The sequence below is a fragment of the Pygocentrus nattereri genome, chromosome 6 (assembly GCF_015220715.1).
Source record: "Pygocentrus nattereri isolate fPygNat1 chromosome 6, fPygNat1.pri, whole genome shotgun sequence".
NCBI classification, from domain to species: Eukaryota; Metazoa; Chordata; class Actinopteri; order Characiformes; family Serrasalmidae; genus Pygocentrus; species Pygocentrus nattereri.
The window spans coordinates 11,541,992-11,559,625 of NC_051216.1; the positions used below are offsets into that span (position 1 = coordinate 11,541,992).

At 38.5% G+C, this 17,634-nt stretch overlaps 1 protein-coding gene across 1 annotated transcript in view; it reads left to right on the forward strand.

Moving 5' to 3' along the window:
• hibch (3-hydroxyisobutyryl-CoA hydrolase) overlaps window positions 1-17,634 on the forward strand; it is a 54,054-nt gene that overhangs the window by 22,348 nt on the left and 14,072 nt on the right. Inside the window, exons 8-9 of the mRNA XM_017713518.2 lie at window positions 12,455-12,600; window positions 15,184-15,270. Coding sequence (XP_017569007.1) covers window positions 12,455-12,600; window positions 15,184-15,270 — 233 coding nt within the window. The remainder of the gene's footprint in view (window positions 1-12,454; window positions 12,601-15,183; window positions 15,271-17,634) is intronic.

Sequence of the window (17,634 nt, forward strand, 5' to 3'; positions counted from 1 at the left end):
GTATTCCTTACTGTCTCGGTTTGTATTTATTAAGGGTAAATAATGTCTTGTTTCTTTAAAACAATGACGTATTACACACTTTCTCAAAGTGTACTAACGGTTTCTTTGGTTATTAACCATTATTTTGAATGACTAAATGAAAATCTTGAGGAAAATAATTATTTGAACACAGTTGTTTGTTACAGTGTTCCCCGGCCGTCGGCCGCGGTCTTCTCTGTGTGGAGTTTGCGTGCTCTCCACGTGTCTGTGTGGGTTTCCTCCGGGTTCTCTGGTTTCCTCCCACAGTCCAAAGACATGCAGACAGGCCGTTTGGACATGCTAAATTACCCCTAGGTGTGAGTGAATGTTTATGTCTGTCTGTCTGCCCTGTGATGGACTGGTGACCTGTCCAGGATGTGTCCTGCCTTTTGTCCAATGACAGCTGGGATAGGCTCAAGCACCCCCTGCGACCCAGAAGGAGAAGAGGCTTAGGTGTGTGTGTGTGTGTGTGTGTGTGTGTGTGTGTGTGTGTGTGTGTGTGTGTGTGTGTGTGTGTGAGTTACAGTGTGAACCAGAAACAAAGAAGGATTAAAAAAAAAAAAAACTTCACATACTATTCATGCACTTTTAGTGTTGGTGCACCAGATAAGTAGTTATGGCCACACTCAAAGGTGCAAAGTGTGGTAGACTGTCTGTCTGTAATTGGAACCTATATTTTAGTAAATCTGATCTATGGTCCTTGAAGAAGAGGGCACTACGTATAAAATGAGCTGTAATTCCTATACCGTTCCTTCAATATGGATATATAAATACACAACTTGAAACTTTGCTTTGTGCCATTTAATCATTGTCTTGTATAAAGTCTTGTGTGCAAATGTCAACAGCAAAAACTGTCACTTAGTGACTGCACTCACATAACAGCATGTTTGGCAAAGCCTTCTCTGTAGGTAATTGCTAAACCTGACAGATGGCTTTCAGCCCGGGGTGAATGCAATCAATTAGAGGCACTCCCTTAATTGGCATTACTACAGCTTAGGCGCCGGTGTTTTCACTGTCCTCTTTCTTCAGTACAGTGATTCCTCACCCCCCACCCCCACCCCTGCTGATGGTGCTGTTTATCTCTCACCCCAGTTTTATGTGGAAACTGTACAGAGGGGCTGGAGAAGGGTGGGAGGGCACCTGTCAGTTGGCTCCCCTGGTTGGAAAGCATGGCGTGCTAAAAGCAGCCGATAGCCGACAGTACAAGGCTTCTCCTGCATGTGGAAGGAATGTGCCCTGTTGCTCCGCAGCAAATCAATCCGGCGTTAAAAGGCACGGGAGGCCAAGCCCTTGCCAGCCCATCCCCTCACTCTTGCCCAGCGTGGTTTCCTTTCATGACCTGTCAGCTGGTGTCAGTTACGTGGAACTCTCTGCACTCACCCCTTCCAGCTGCTCGGCTGCTGAGCTGTGCTCAGTGGGACTCCACTTCAATATGCTGTGCCATATTTTGCTGGTTGATGGTAGATAGGTCTAATAAGATGGACTTCTCACTGTCACCACAGCATCGGGTAGGTTTTTTCACTCAATGTGTCTGTGCCGACAGAAAAGGGATTGCCTGACTGACATGCAAAGTGGCCACCCACAGTACTTTATTATTATGCAATGTACCAAGCAAGGCCGCGGCAAAACAGTGCTACAACAAAAATAGACCAGCATAAAACAAAAGCCCATTAGCAAGAAGAGTTTACTAGCAACTAAATGCTTCTAACAAACCTCTGAATAACTTTTATAGATGCTACACAAGCCTTTCTTCTATTTAGTGTATACTTCTGTGAGTAGGGCATCTGACATTGACATTGATGGTGCGTTGTAAACGTGTCACAATTTCAATACGATACCAAAAAAATTTGAATAAAACATTTGACAGGGTATGGAAAAATGTTATGGCTCCACAGACTCTCCTGAGCGTCAGTTGTTTGCTAATTTTCATGAAAATAAGTGTAATTTGTCAAAACTGGGCATCTCTTTGTTTTTGTATTGTCTGTAGCTCAGCTGCACACTTTTATAATATAAGGTTTTTGCACAAGGATGTGCTACTTTCATGCTGTCTGAATGAAACCAATCTCTGGTGTATCTTCAGAGTTCTAAATCAAGAATTTAACTCCTAAAATATCAAAACAAGTCAAGTTTTCACGTTGATTTGAGGTTTGTCAAGGTGAGCAGCCAGTCAAATATTTTGGTAACACCTTATTTTGACAGTCCTCTAAAGGTACCTCTCCAAAAACAGCTTTGGTTTAAGCACTATAGGACCAGGTCAAACATACAAAACTGCAGTATATCCATTATATATTATATCATTATGTCTTAGTATATCCATCATGTATCAGCATAGGACCGAAGTTTCATTTCGGTTTAAATTTATATGAGAAAGCTCCAAATTCAGACGTTCAGCTGTCACCAACATAACACAATAAAAATTCAAAGCAAAAAGTCCTTGCTAATTATTTAAATTTAACTTGGAAATAAGTTGGATCATTCTTCACAAATATGCTTGAGTAGAGGTAAAATTATTATAATTGAAAAATACAAATCCAGCAAAATTTTACACAAGTGCATCAGTAAATGTAACAGCTAACTACACGTGATTTTAGCTTATCTACAAATCTTAAATTGTTCATCATTCTGTCTGGTGAATCTCATTAGAGTACCAGCATTGGGGTTAGGAATGGGTGCAGGACTGAGTTTAGGGAATTTAGGGTCAGAGTGAGTGTTGGATCGTGGTTAGGGATAAATTTAGATGAATTTAATAAACTGAATTAATATTTTGCTGAATGTGAGGTGAAGATAAAGTGAGCATCTACAAAGGGTCTACAGGGTCTGCCATTCCAGAGGCATGCTTTACAGTTTATTCAGAATTGGAGGTAATGAATTACAGCTACAACTACACATCTGTAATGATGTTGCAGAGAGATTGCTTGCACAGTTTCAACATATGATCTGTGACTTAATTTTATGACTATTTTGAAGAAACCATTATGTTGTTTCACTCTCCACTGTCATACTGCCATCCACTCTAGCAAGAGAGCCAGTAAAGCACCTTGTTGAACTGGAAAACAGTTTGGAGGACTTTTCATACATCAGAATGCACCTCAGAGCTTACTGTGACACAGGCCTAGACATAGTAGCGGTAAATGTGTTGGCTCTTTTATATACTTTAACTAAGTCTCTGGAAACTGTTGTCATTTAAGGATGTTCATACATGGCACCTAGTATGATGTGCTGTGGCTGAGTGTTATAAACTGTTGAAGGGGCCTTTAGACGAAAGAAATGCAAAATTTAGTGCAGTAAATGAAAACTAATGGAGACTTCATTCTAAGTCTGGTACTGTATAGTGTCTTCTTTTTTAGCGTGTTATTAAGTATTCCTTAAAAGGGGAATAATACAGATTTTTCAAAATTTCAGTATAATTTGGTGGTTGAGATGTAAACAGTCATTCGGAGTGGTGTGGTGATGTGAAATGGTTCATTGAAGAGAAAATTACAGGCTCGGATTTCTTTACAGTGACGATTGGAACCAGAGGTTATGATGTCTACATGCAAATATATGCCATTTTATTTGCTATCCAGAATGCTCAGTTTTTATATGCAATGTCAAATGCGAAAATAAGTTACCTAGTTCATTCGTTTGCCTCACGTATCCCAGCATCAGAGTTGGGAATGAACTTTTTTGTCCATCTGCCACCGTGGCTGATGGATTCCTAAAATCTGGCAACCACTTAACTTTTTATTTTTTGTTTTACCAGCCAACAAGTAAAAAGTCTAAAAAAAAAAAAAAAAGGAGGACTTATATTGCCATTCATAATGGCCTCCTTTTTTCGCAAATGCGTGGGCATTCCTAACCAGCCTGCTCATCTTATCCTACTGGGCCATCTTCAGGCTGATAAGTGCCTTCGTGGCAGCCGTATCATCCAGGGTGGATTTTCCCTTATATCGTTCTTATCTGAATGTGGCATGTGGATGATTCATGGTCTTTTATGGCTTCTAATTTTGGGTTTTAAGTCCAACAAGGAAGCTGTTAGTTCTTTTATTGGCATCAGAAGCTTGTTGATGACTTACCAGACAGATATGTCTCCTTGTAAACTAACTAATCATGGGACTCTCCATTGTCGTTTTTCCTCCAGTTCTCAAAAAAAAACACATTTTTGATCTTCACTTCTGTGGCTTGTGTCTACTGCTGGTAGTTTTTTTCTGCTGACCTCTTAACCACTGTGATATAACAGCACTTTGTTTTTGTTTGTTTTCTACAGTTTTAGACTAGCCTACTTGACCTGAGGTGATTCCTTTTAACCGTTGGATGGTAGCTGGTTGTTCTATACTCAAGTTGCCTCGGTAACCCTTTGTGCCCTCGCGTTAAAATGTCTGAGAGAAACAAGCAAACTTGTGATTCAGTGTCACAAATTGGTCTGTTACACTTGTATTATTTGTTTGTATGTGCTGTTTTTGTTTGCCTGCCACTATAGCTGGCATGTTGAGCAAATTCACCCACCACTACACAAAATCACCCACATTTGGCGGTTCTAACCCACCTCTCTGAGTATCGCTCTGTCATGAATGGCTTTAAAAATGTTTTAGATCAGAAGCAAATCTGAAAACTATCATGAAACAATGTCTCAGACATCACGCAGCTTTTGAAACCAGTTCATATAACTTTCTGAGTTTCTCTAGAAAGGAGATTTTTACACCAAACCACTCTGAATGACTTTGTTTACATGCTAATGATGTGATTATGCAATAATTTCGACAAATAAAAAAAAAAATAAAGAAAATCGGTTTCTGTGCAAGTACAAATGAACATAGCTGTGCTACTTGTGTGCTACTGCAGTATCCTCTAGCTGTGAAATAGGATCATTTTGGTGTATATGAGGTGTGAAAACACAGGCAATTGTGGACTCTGGCTTTTAAAGAACCTGTTCTGTCAGCACCGTAGGATTGTTAGAACCACTCAGAGAGCAGAAAATGCTGACTGCAAATGCACTCTTGCATTATTTATAAACTCTGGTGAGTCCCAGATGGTTGTGGGGGGCTTGAAAGAGATTGGTCCAAATATTAAAAAGCAGAAATGCTGTGTTTTCATCTCACTAACGTTTTTTGTTCATATAGTGAACCCAGACAGATCTTTACGTGAAAGTTTGGGCAAATGTAACAGATATTCAGATATTCTGTAAATTTGGTTGTTGTCGTTCACACGTGCTTCACTGGGAAGGTGCTGAAGTGAACGGTCATTAGTCCTTACAATGTCACAAGAATATAAAGTACTGTGCAAAAGTTAGAGACTACCCTTCATGCATTTAATTTCCAGGCAAAACATGTTTTAAATACAAGTTAATTCTGAGAAATATAAAAATTCCCTTACATAAGGAAACAAAAAGTAAAAAATTGAATAAAAGTGGGAAAAAATCTTTCAAAATCTGCACTTGAGAAAATTGTAAAGGGCTCCAAACAAATGCACAAGAGCTGATAGACACCTAAACTGTCTCCAGATGAACAGCTCTTAAACATCCATATTTGAGAGAAAGAGGAGAAAATCAATCTGCTCCAGATCTGAACACATCCACAGGTGTTTGTGTCCATCCATCCACTGTGAGAAGACACCTCAGTGCTATGGGTCTGAAAGTGTAGTGTGTAGCCAGAAGAACCTCCCTGAGAAAAGGCAAAGAAGAAAATTGCTGCTGGTGCTCTCAACAATGGACTGAGCCGACCTCAACATCACTGAATGTGTTTGGGATCATTTGGATTGTGAGAAGCAGAAAATGCAACCAGCTTCTAAGACTGAACTTTGGAGGTGTGGAAAAAGATCCCTGCAGGTTTCTTTGAAAAGCTGAAAGCAAGTCTTCCAAAAAGAATGGAAGCTACAGCACTGTGTGAAAGTCTTAGGCACCCAAGACACATTTTCAAAATCTATTTATTTGTGTAGTTTGTGTTTATTTGCTGAGAAAAGTGTTAATATTTGAATAAACAAAATTTATAGAATATTAATTAATAATCTCTCTCTCTCTCTCTCTCTCTCTCTCTCTCTCTATATATATATATATATATATATATATATATATATATATATATATATATATATATATATATATATGTGTGTAGTTAAAAAGCAGCTCCTGCGTTGACCAATCAGTGCTTCAGTAAATTGAGCTCATTATGTAATTGATTGAAGTCTCTGTGGCGGCTGTGAAGGTGTCAAAGAAAAATATGGACCCAAGAAATTCTTGTTGCTTTTTATTGTTTTTATGTTTATTTGAATTATGAATATGACTTTATTCTAATGTTCATTATGATAAACTCACTGCTGAGCTAAATTGTTTCAAAATTTGCTTAGATGCCTCAAACTTTTGCACAGTACTGTATAATGTTGGCAAAATGTGGTTAGTTGTTTTTGTGCTTTTTAGCATTTGGTACTGGTACTGAAAATGAATCACTTGTACTTAAATGCCATTTTGAGTGGAAATCAAGTAAGTAAATTGGTCAGATTGGTCTCTGACACCCCTGTATCACTTTCTTCCCCAAGCTACAAACAATGTGAATGCACCCTTCAAAGTTACAACGTGGACCTAAGTTTTAAAGGTGCACTGCATTCACTTCACCAGGAGAAAAGCGTGCATTTGTAACTGTTCATAGCATAAACCTCTTATAGTCCAGATAGGATGTATGAAGTCAGTGCAACATAAAAAAAGAAATCGCAATGTGATTCAATCAACGTCTTTTTGCTTTTCCAGCTCTCTTCCTCTCTTTACAGTTTTCCAGCAAACCTTGATGTGGCGGAAATCATGTTCAATACAATGAATGCACTGCACTTCAGCCAGCCTCCAACACACACACACACACACACACACACACACACACACACACACACACACACAGTTATGGCAGTACAGTTTAAATGCACTGCTATGTCTTAATGAAAGGCCTTGTGGTGCTCTCGTCCAAGCAGCAGTGAGTGTCCTTCACATCAGGAAGTGCTGCCGCACTGACACATCCAGTGTGTGTGTGTGTGTGTTTGTGTGTGTTAATGCATAGGAGAGTATATATGAAGGCATACGCTTTTGTATGTTTCTGCATATGTACGCTCTCAGGAAAAAGGTACGACACTGTCACTGGGGCAGTCCCCCTCTTGTCGCTGTGGTGGTACCCTCAAGGGTCCATCCCAGTACCTTTAGTCAGGGAACATTGTACCAGAATCCATTGAAACGATATTTTCTAAGCTGTATTGACTCCACACACCCCGTCTCATCTCCAGGCTTTTTATTACAGTGCTCTGATTTAAAACATTTGGTTATGAAAAGGTACAAATATCTCCTTTTCCACTATGAAGAACTCCTGTAAGGTACACCACTGGACCTTAAAACCACTGTTGTACCTTTGAGGGTGCACTTACATTGTTTGTACCTTCATGAATGAATCATGTACCTGCCTGATACCTTTATTTCTAACAGTGTACCCATTCATTGTCAGTTTGTGTATCAGGCCTGGATCATTATGTTAACAGCCTCTACTTCGGCTGCCTTTGTTGGTGGTCATGGAAATTTTCATCACAACGTAGCAGGTTACCTGAAGACTTGGCAGCATCACGACCCAAAAATATAAAAGCATATTTATATATTTTTATTTTATTTAGTTTGTCTTTTGAAAGAATGCCTTTTAATGTTCTTGCCCAGCTGTATAGTCTGTCGCTTGCAGTATGCAAAACTATAATCAAGTGGTTCTAGGAACAAACCTCTTGAATTAAATATTTCTGTTATAATGTGCTACATGATAAATTTGTGAATATGATGACATCTGGGGGGAACTGTATTGGCTTTCCCTCGTTGCATAAAGACAATATTAAGTGGCCAAATAATACATTTTCCAAACGTGCTGTGTCTCGCTATGTCATAGTGAAAGCTTGTAGCCTATTGCTGACAAGACAGCAGTGCAGTTATATCCAATACCCGATAACGCTACAAAACAAACAAATAGCCAGATTGTGCAAACATTAAGAGGAACACAGATTAGCATAGACACAGAAACCAGTGCAACAACTAAATCGAACTGTTTAGATGTACATAAGATAAAAAAACAAAACCAGCAAACTCAAAAACTGAAACTAAGCAAGCTAAAGCGTACTGCCGTGTTTGGCTTTGGAAATGGTCTCGCTTTTGCAGATCTCTGCACATCTTTTTAATATGTGCTGCTTCAAGTTCAAACAGCTGTTTAGATTTTCTCATAACTGCTTACCGGTGTCCCCTAGTGGCATGACCCCGGGGCACGTGCCCGTAAAACCAGTGGGATTATCCCATCCTGAGGTAGAAACTGAGGTAGACCTTTCCATTCCAGTTTACTTCAGGATACTTAGGTGTGATTATAAAAGGACTCTTTATGCATTAAATTTGAACAATTTACATTTGTTGTCTTCGTTATTATATTCTTTATATTATTTACTGTTGGCTCAGATGAATTTGGATGTAGCCTGTATGTATGTATAGCACATATCTATAGACCAATATCTTGTTTACTTTTTCATAGGTTTAGAGGTAGTGAGCATTCAAGGCATGTAAATGGCTGCTCATGTCAGCCCTAAAAACTTTCCATTTTTGACATAATTTGAAAATGCCTGTTGCCCTTTACATTGTGTGTAACTTTCATGATGAATGGACTAAGAGAAATGACCCAAAATGACTTGGAAAAAATTCTGGTTCCCTTGACTTACATGTGAAGTCAAGTAGGTTTTTTCCTTCTCCTGTGAAGTAACCATTTTGGAGATACATGGTTTTCCTCCGACAGCAGCAAACTGTTTTTCCCTTCTCCTGTAAAGTTACAACATACAAGGCAGATGTGTTGATGACACTGGAGATATGTCTTTGTGGTTGTACCTATGAGCGCATATGTGTATGCGCATGGACACGTACTTGTGTGTACGTGGGCTCTATGCCCAAAGGCCATAAGCTGTTAATGCCATTAAGAGAAGATGTGTGTGAGGCCTGCCTGTAGCACTAATCCTCTTTGGTTGTGGTTAGGTTCACTGCCTTGTTCAGCACTCTGAGTTGACCATCATGGCTCTTCAATCCCAGCGTTAACTTGCTGTTGTAGTTTGCTCATATCAGGATGCATGTGGAATGTGTTGAACAGTATTGGTGACACAAGTGGTGCTGTGTCTAATTGGGCTTAGATTTGAGTACATCTAGCACTACTGATTTGTTGGACTGGGAAGTGGGCCCTGATGTCTCTGCCCTGAATCTCACCCCAACCAAATGGGGAGAGGGCTTTAGGGTAATCTCTAATTACCCAGAGAGGGGCCTGTTAGCCTCAGCTTTCAGCTGTAGTTAACTGTGTAGTGATAGTGAAAGAATTTGATGAAATATCATGCGCTGCCATGTCACGGGATATACCAGCGCTGGCCGCATGTTAGCGGGCATGACGTATTCAAATGTGCAGAATGCGAGCCACACGCCACTCTCAGTTTCATTCACCCTCAGCTCGTCTTACTCTGAGACATCCTTGTTGATGTCTCCCATGCCTCTCTATCTCTCTCACCCCTACAAAGCTGTGCTGGGAATACTCACGGAATGTAGCTGCCTCAAACGATAATTCTGTCCAATGATTTCCGTGCTGCATCCAGATTTTTACAATTATAGTTCTGACTCTGCTGTTCAGTGGCTTAGATGTTTGAGTGTCATGCATGAATGTTGCCAAATATATTTAGTCTTTCAGGCAATTAAGTGTTCAAGAAGGAACAAGAGTGAAATTCAAGAAATAAATGTTACGATTGTAAACATTTATAAACACATTTATAACATGTTATAATGCATTCACAAGGCATTGTTTACATTTATATTTAAGGCATTTGGCAGATGCTCTTATCTAGAGCCATTTATAATTTCACATTTTTTTTTACACAGGTAGGCGAAGGTAGTGTTAGGCATCTTGCCCAAGGACTCTTATTGGTATAGTGTAGGGTGCTTACCCAGGCAGGGGATTGAACCCCAGCCTATAGACTAGAAGGCAGAGGTGTTACCCATTACACTATCCAACCACAACACACTATCCCAACCACAACATTATAAACATGATTATAAATATATATAAGAATACACTGAATTACACTTTATAGCTAAGTTTATTATGCAATATGAATTGTTAATATAATACATTATAAGTAGTGTTAATAAGATGTTATACTGTCATGCCAAACAAGTCAGTCCCAGCTTGGAGAGTGTAAAGTAAAGACAAATACAAAGTTTATTTACACCCTGAGAAATTTTATTTCTCAGCGCTGGTGCTGTTAGGGCTGCATCTTCAGGGCTTCAGTCCTGAATATTCAGCTGCTCTAAACAGTATAATATTTGATATGCAGGGTTAAGTTAGTGCCAAGCTAACAGTGGTGGACATTTCCCTCATTGGGTAAACACTGATGACAGCACTAGTTTAAACTCTGACATTTGAAGCCTGTCATGTGCTTTATTGTGTGTGTTTTAGCCTTTAAGTAAATTCAAGTTGAAGCCTCTGAATTCTTAACGCTGGAGGAGGCTTTAGTACAGTATACTTCACTCTACTTAGAGACAAATCTAACTTATGTGCTCTGATAATGTATGAACAGTACTTATGATGCATTATTTTAACAATTCATAATGCATAATAAGCAAGGCTGTAATTTTTTTATAATGTAATGTCATTTTTATAAATATTTATAGCCATGTTTATGATGCCTCATGAATGCATTATAACATATTATGAATGAGCGTTTATAGATGCTTACAAATGTGATATTCATAGAAAGTGTTACTATTATAGGTAATAGCTTAATGAGCTGAAAACCATCTGCTGCTTGTTTTTATCCATTTGTTTATACATAGTCATGTCAGAGTTATTACATAATCACCTGAACGTAGTTCTTTCAGTTGATCTCAAATATTTAAGTTGACTGCATTTATTTCCACTGTTGTTAAATTCACAATCGTGTGTTTACTTCACAACAAACTGAATATGAATGAGTTGCGTTTATTGCATTTATTGGGTCTTACAAAATGAAAAAGTACTGACCGGTTCAGTAACGTCTTTACATGAGTAACGTTTGTTTGATGTTTGTTAATAGCACCTTTAGAAGGTGGGGGTAACGTTTGGTTATTGATGTTTGGAATAAAACTACCTTGATAAGGCATTTATGAAAAGTTTCAAATTAGATTATTAATGGTGATTAATTAGGTCGTAAACATCCTTAAAAAAGGATCAGCCAACAGTTATAACACTTTAATAAAAAGTTGAACAGTGAGCTGTTATAACTGATGAATATGAATATCAAATGAACTGTACACTGAACCATTGTTAATTGCAATTATTTAAATGGTAATCCTTTGTCCGTGAAAATTCCAGGATTGTGACTGGCCTAGCTATACAATGGTGGTGCTGGTGTTGGTTGTTTACAGTCTCTTTTAGTTGGTTTTTCATTATCAATTTATCATGATAATGATTTATGTCATCATATTGCCTACTCAAGTTGTAGTCTTAACCACCTGGGTTTCCAAACGCTGCTCCCACCCCCCAAAACCAAGGTAACCCCGTCCCCACCCCAATGCCCTGAACCCATAACCGACCACCCCCTTTGGATTAAAGAGTATTTGTGTCTTTAAATCATGCTTTTGTGTGGGTCAAAGCAAACGAGTGAACAACGCAGCTATAATCTGCATTTATGATATTGCATTTGCAGCCTGAAATCAGGTCAGGCGGACTAATCCTAACATGGGGGGGAGGTGGTCTGTGTCTGCTCTGGCTTTCGTGCTGCGTGAAGGCGCGAATGCCATTTTTACAGCCACAGTTGCTTAAAAACATCAACACATTGACCTTTGAGATAATTGGTTTGTCCTGTACTGTTTAAAAGACAAATATTCTATTATTAAAAATGCTTGGAAATTGTATAATTGGCTTACAGTTAGGCTTTAAAAATATATGCTCTGACATGCTTTTATCAGGAAATGCATGCTGATTAAGACCTCGGCCGTACATCTAACAGGGCTAGTTTTTTCCATCGTTTAATTGAATCGATTTGTCTCTTTGTGTTTCTCACCAAAAGTACAAGACACTTGAGAGAGGAAATGAATCCTAATTTCCGTGCTGTGGTGGGATTTGAGAGCGTTGTCTAGTCTAGGCGTTGGCTGCCTGGACATGGTCCAGAAGCGGTGACCGAGCGAGATCTTGTGCGCTGTTTACTGAGATCATAAACACACAGTGGACGTGGGGGACTGTTTGAGGTCTTTTGTGTGTATTTTGCTGCACAAATATTAATAATAGGATCAATCAGTCTTTGCAACTGACAAAATTGAAAGCGGTGTGTTTATAGAGGACTGCAAGTGAGGAAGCAGCACACTTACAAATTCAAGAATGATTCAACGGCATGAGAAAGATCACGGCATGCACGGCTGAGACTCAGTGATGACCTCACACTCTCTGCTTGTGTGTTATAGGGTTATTCCCTGATGTCGGAGGTGGCTACTTCCTTCCAAGGCTCCAGGGAAAGCTGGGGCTGTTTCTGGCCCTGACTGGATTCCGGCTCAGAGGCCGAGACGTCCAGAGGGCAGGAGTGGCCACACACTTCGTGGAGTCAGAGAAGGTACTGCAAAAAGAATATCAGTGGTGTTTTTAGGGCTGTTCAGCTGGACGTTGAGTAGCATAACCATTAGAAGTCACAGTCACAGCTGGCAATAACGAAAGCAATATATAATATTAGATTCATTGTTCCTCACTCATGTAGATCATTGAAACTAGCAGATCAATTCTGTGGAAAGTGCAGATCCTAAGCTTTGACTCAACACCACTTTCCTGTTCCGAAGAAGAAGAGGTGATATGATTCGTATTAGATGGTAAATTATTGTTGCTTAATTATTCTGTTAGTGGCACCCCCTTGTGGAGAACTTTTAGCCTGCTAAACATGAGTGAGCTTCATGAGGCACTTCACATCAGACAGTTAGTAGTCAAATGTTAATTCATTAGATAACTATTAATTAAAATTTGTGACTACATTGAAATAATTATGTAAATTGTGTAAATATTATATAACAACAATAATAACACTAGATATCTAAAGGATAATTAAAGGGTACTTCTACTGTTTTTTTCAAATATTAACTCTTGACATGTAAACAAAAGCATTCGGAGTGGTTTGATGTTGAATGTTCTATTGTCGAGAATCTTACTTGAGTCAGAATTGTTTATAGTGGTGTTGATGGGAACCAGGAGTCTGAAGTATTTAATGCATCTAAAGGCTACATCACAAAAAGCTACTGCATGAAACAATTACAAATGTGCTTACAGATACCTGGAAGATTATTTTACAATCATTTTGCAACGAGCTTTTGCTTTTTTTTTCCCCACATTCCTGGCGGAGGGGTACATACAGGGCGTTGTGACGTGAGGCATGTCGAAAATAGTAAAAAAAATGTTGCTTTACTACTGCTTTAGCATTACATGTACGACATGTATAAAAACTCAGGAGACACATATAGGTTCACTGGTCATTTTGGATAATATATAAAATGTCTCCATTTGTAGACTTTGTGATGTCCACCACAGTAGTGGAATTCCTACATCAACCCACTCTGAATTACTTTGATGACTCTGTTTGCATCTCAACGATTGAATTGTAGAGACATTTTTAAAATCAGCTTACTTTTATTCTTAAAATCCCTTGAAGGGTCAGTCCTATCCACTTCAGCGTTTGGCCTTCACTTGGTTTCTGTTAGGCAAAGAAATGGGGCGGGTTCACTGAGTCAGCATGTTTTTTGGTCAGTGGCCTGTAGGCGGGGCAGCAGGAGGTAGCTGGGCCCTGGCACCTAAACCAGCTCCTGTGCCAGCTTCAGGCAGCAGTGGCTATGCTGAAGCGCTGGCACTGCCGTGGGGAGAGAGAGAGGGCAGCGCAGGCCAACGCCTACAACTGTCCACTGTCCAAGGACAGCCCGCTAGCAGGAAACAGCAGGAGCGGTACACAGAGCAGAAAAAAATACCAGCTCAGGTTCAGACCTGTTTTTGGTCATATTATAAAATCATATTATAAAATAGTTCAAGTATATTCAGAGCATTAAAAGTAAGGAAAGGCTGTAATACAGTTAAAACAGGTAGAAAGCCAGTCAGCACACTTAATTTATAGGGAAATATAATCTTAGAATAATAAAATAAAAAAAATAGAAAATATAAGAATAACACTAAAACATAGTAAAATCATAGTAAAAAGTACAGTTATATGTGCAGAGTTTAAATAAAATCAAAGTTATATGTGCAAGTATGTGGAGCAGCGCTTCATAAAGTGCATGTTGCAAGTGACAAATGTTATGATGTAAAGTCATTCAGAGTGGATTGAAGTGGAATTATTTTAAATTGTAGAGAAACTAATCAACTTGACTTTCTTTACAGGCATTTTATTTACTGTCCAAAACCACTAGTGAACCCACACATCTTAGAGTTCTTACATGTAGCGTTGACGATGATAAAACAGGGATAAATCTGCAAAAATATGTTTTCATTGGGGACTATTGAAAGTCCCCAATGAAAAAAAAGCCATAAGTGGATTTTAAAAACACATTTTAGGGCAAAACCTTTTCAGAACTGTCATTAAACAATGTCTCCGACATCAGGAAGTTTATTGGTAACTATATCATGTACTAACTTTCTGTTGACCGCTCTGAATTTCCATTTAATTATACAGAAAAATGTGAGAAATTGGTGAAATCCCCTTTAAATTTAATGAAGGATATTTTTGATGGTCAATGCACTTTAAGCATTTTCCATCCAAATAAATGTATTTTTTATTAATCCAGATGATGTAGTCTAAGCTCTTTCATTTTAATTTGTAGCAGTTCACATAATAAGGGAATCTAAAAGTGGCCTATTATGCTCAAACTACTAAATCACTCTACTACGCCACGGGAAGAACTACACGGGAAGTAGTTCTCTATTTATTTGCGGCACAGTACTGTATTAATATAGTGATTAATCTGTTCCATATGAACACAACTAATCCATACGCATGATGTAGATTTAGTTCATGAAAAGAGAACCACAAATTCTCTGTCTCCTGACATGAAGCCTGTTTCTCTGGTACATTTGTGGCCCTTTGCTTGGGTTACATAAGCACTAGACTGTCATATTTGGCTCTTGCTGTGTCCAAATAGGTGTGTTGAATTGGTCTCTTTGCTTGCAGCTTGGTGCCCTTGAGAAGGACCTGGTTGAACTGAAGTCTCCCTCAGTCAGTGACGTGGCTCAAGTCCTGAACACCTATCAGGGACAGGTATGTAACACAGGCCCATTTGTTTACTTCCCAAACAGATCACACCTAAGGCCTCCACGCTCTGCCACCTGTGCTCTCACTGCCACGTTCTGGCCACTGCTGTGACACTGAAGGACGCTGTCTGACAAAACTTTGGGGACACCTCATCTTTTGACATTTATGTTAGATGTTCACTGACGTAAGAAAAGGACCTGCAAATACTTTATATGAGAGGTTTGTCTTAACCCTTAGGACCCGAAGCAAAACTATAGGTAACTCAGTCTTCATAACTTCAGAATGGTTTAAGCTACAAACATAATACATATATTGGGACATTCAGCAGACCTGCCCCTAACTAGCAAGCATGATGTAATTGAGCTGTGTTGTTATCATCAGTGAATAATTTGGCCTGGAAAATCACCCTAAGATCCTGATATTATTGCTCTGCTTTTTGGCCTTCATATTCCAACACATTGGAGAGTTACATCTGCGACATGATTTACACATCAGATCACTCAGAGGAACCTGCCATCACTGGCCAGAATAAGAGAAACCAGCTTTAACATCACACAATCCAGGAATATGGCACCATACTCAGCTATAACCACTGTAAAAGCTGCTATTAGCTCTCTGCTTTAGCCTTCATTTGGCAACAAAGGGGTTAATGCGCTGGGTATTTTTTCACAACACTCAGCTTCACATGTATCAGATCATGTTTATCTTTGATATGAAGAGCAGGGTTTGCCTAAATCACAATTTGGCAGTTTTTGTTTCTGAACTACTGTTAGAACCACATATTGAAACTCTTTTAGTCCAGATGTGTTTAAATGCCTGAAAGGTTTGAGTGCTGACGAGGGCTGATATTACAACAAGTGGATAAAATGGCACCATGCCAAAGCTAAGGCCTGAAATGATCTGAACAGTTTCGGTTTAATATGTTCAGCCACTACAAAACAAGCATAGGTAGAGTGAAGTACAGAAGCCAGGATCTCAAAATAATGCCTTATTTTTATTTTTCATTTTTACTTTATATATTGAAATATTTACATATTTTTCTCAAAATATTACCTTGAAAGTGACTCATGACTTTTGTCTTGAAAAATTGACCTTGTATCATAAAACAGTGACTTTGAACATTTTAAGCAAGTAATTATTTCAGGATAATAAGCCATGATTATGAGATGTTAAGTCTTGATGTTGAAGGTTGTAGTAAATCATTATTCTGATATAGTAAGTTAATAATTTCAGAAAATAAGTAGTTCCTGTGAGATCCTAAGTCAGAATCTTGACCCACTGCTGCCAGAAATTGAAGAAAAGAAGAAGAAATTGTAGGGAATTTTTTTTAGCTCTGCCTGAACCCACAAACATATGACGGGCAGTGTATATTTCTGTGTATTTCCATCGTGAGTTTCTGATGTACCCTACCATTCAAACGTCTGGAATTACTTTCATATTAATATATAGAAGGTATTTTAAGATGTTTAATTCTATATATATTTACTTTAAGTAAGTACAAAATAGTCTCTTAATTGTATTCGAACTTCATTCTCAATGTTATACAGCTTTTTTGGTTTGATCTACAGCTCTGCTCTGTGTGTGTTTGTTTGTGGTGTGTGTGTGTGTGTGTGTGTGTGTGTGTGTGTGTGTGTGTGTGTGTGTGTGTGTATAAATGTGTGTGTGTATATATATATATATATATATATATATATATATATATATATACACATTTATACACACACACATAAATATATAATGGTAACTTTACAGGAGAAGGAAAAAACACTTTCAATGTAAGTCAAAGGAACCAGACTTTTTTCCAAGTAATTTTTGGCCATTTATTTTGGGCCATCCTTCATGAATTTTACACACAATATAAGGGCCAACATGCCTTTTCAAATTATGTCAAAAACTGAAAATTGACAAAAATAGAGATACGATGTTCCAACAACAGTGTGTGTGTGTGTGTGTGTGTGTATGTATGTATGTATGTATGTATGTATATATATATATATATATATATATATATATATATATATATATATATATATATATATATATATATATATATATATATATAAATAAAACACGCTGTTATTGAGGATCTTCGGTGTGAATGGCTTTCAATGGGTATTTCTGTGTAATGTCTCAAACCATGTGTTGTGGTTTAGCTATTTCAGAGCTCAAAGTACTACAGCCTTATTTTATTGGCCTTGTGCTGTGTGACTTGTGCAAGGTTTTTGGCCAGTTTGTCATTAGCACCATAAAGTTAGAACAACAGGCTGCTTGGGGATTATTTAGATTCATAATGTCAGATTCTGCATCACACAGCTTTCCAGAAATCTCTGTCAGAGGAGCCGAGGGGCTGGTGGTGGGGCATAGGGGCTT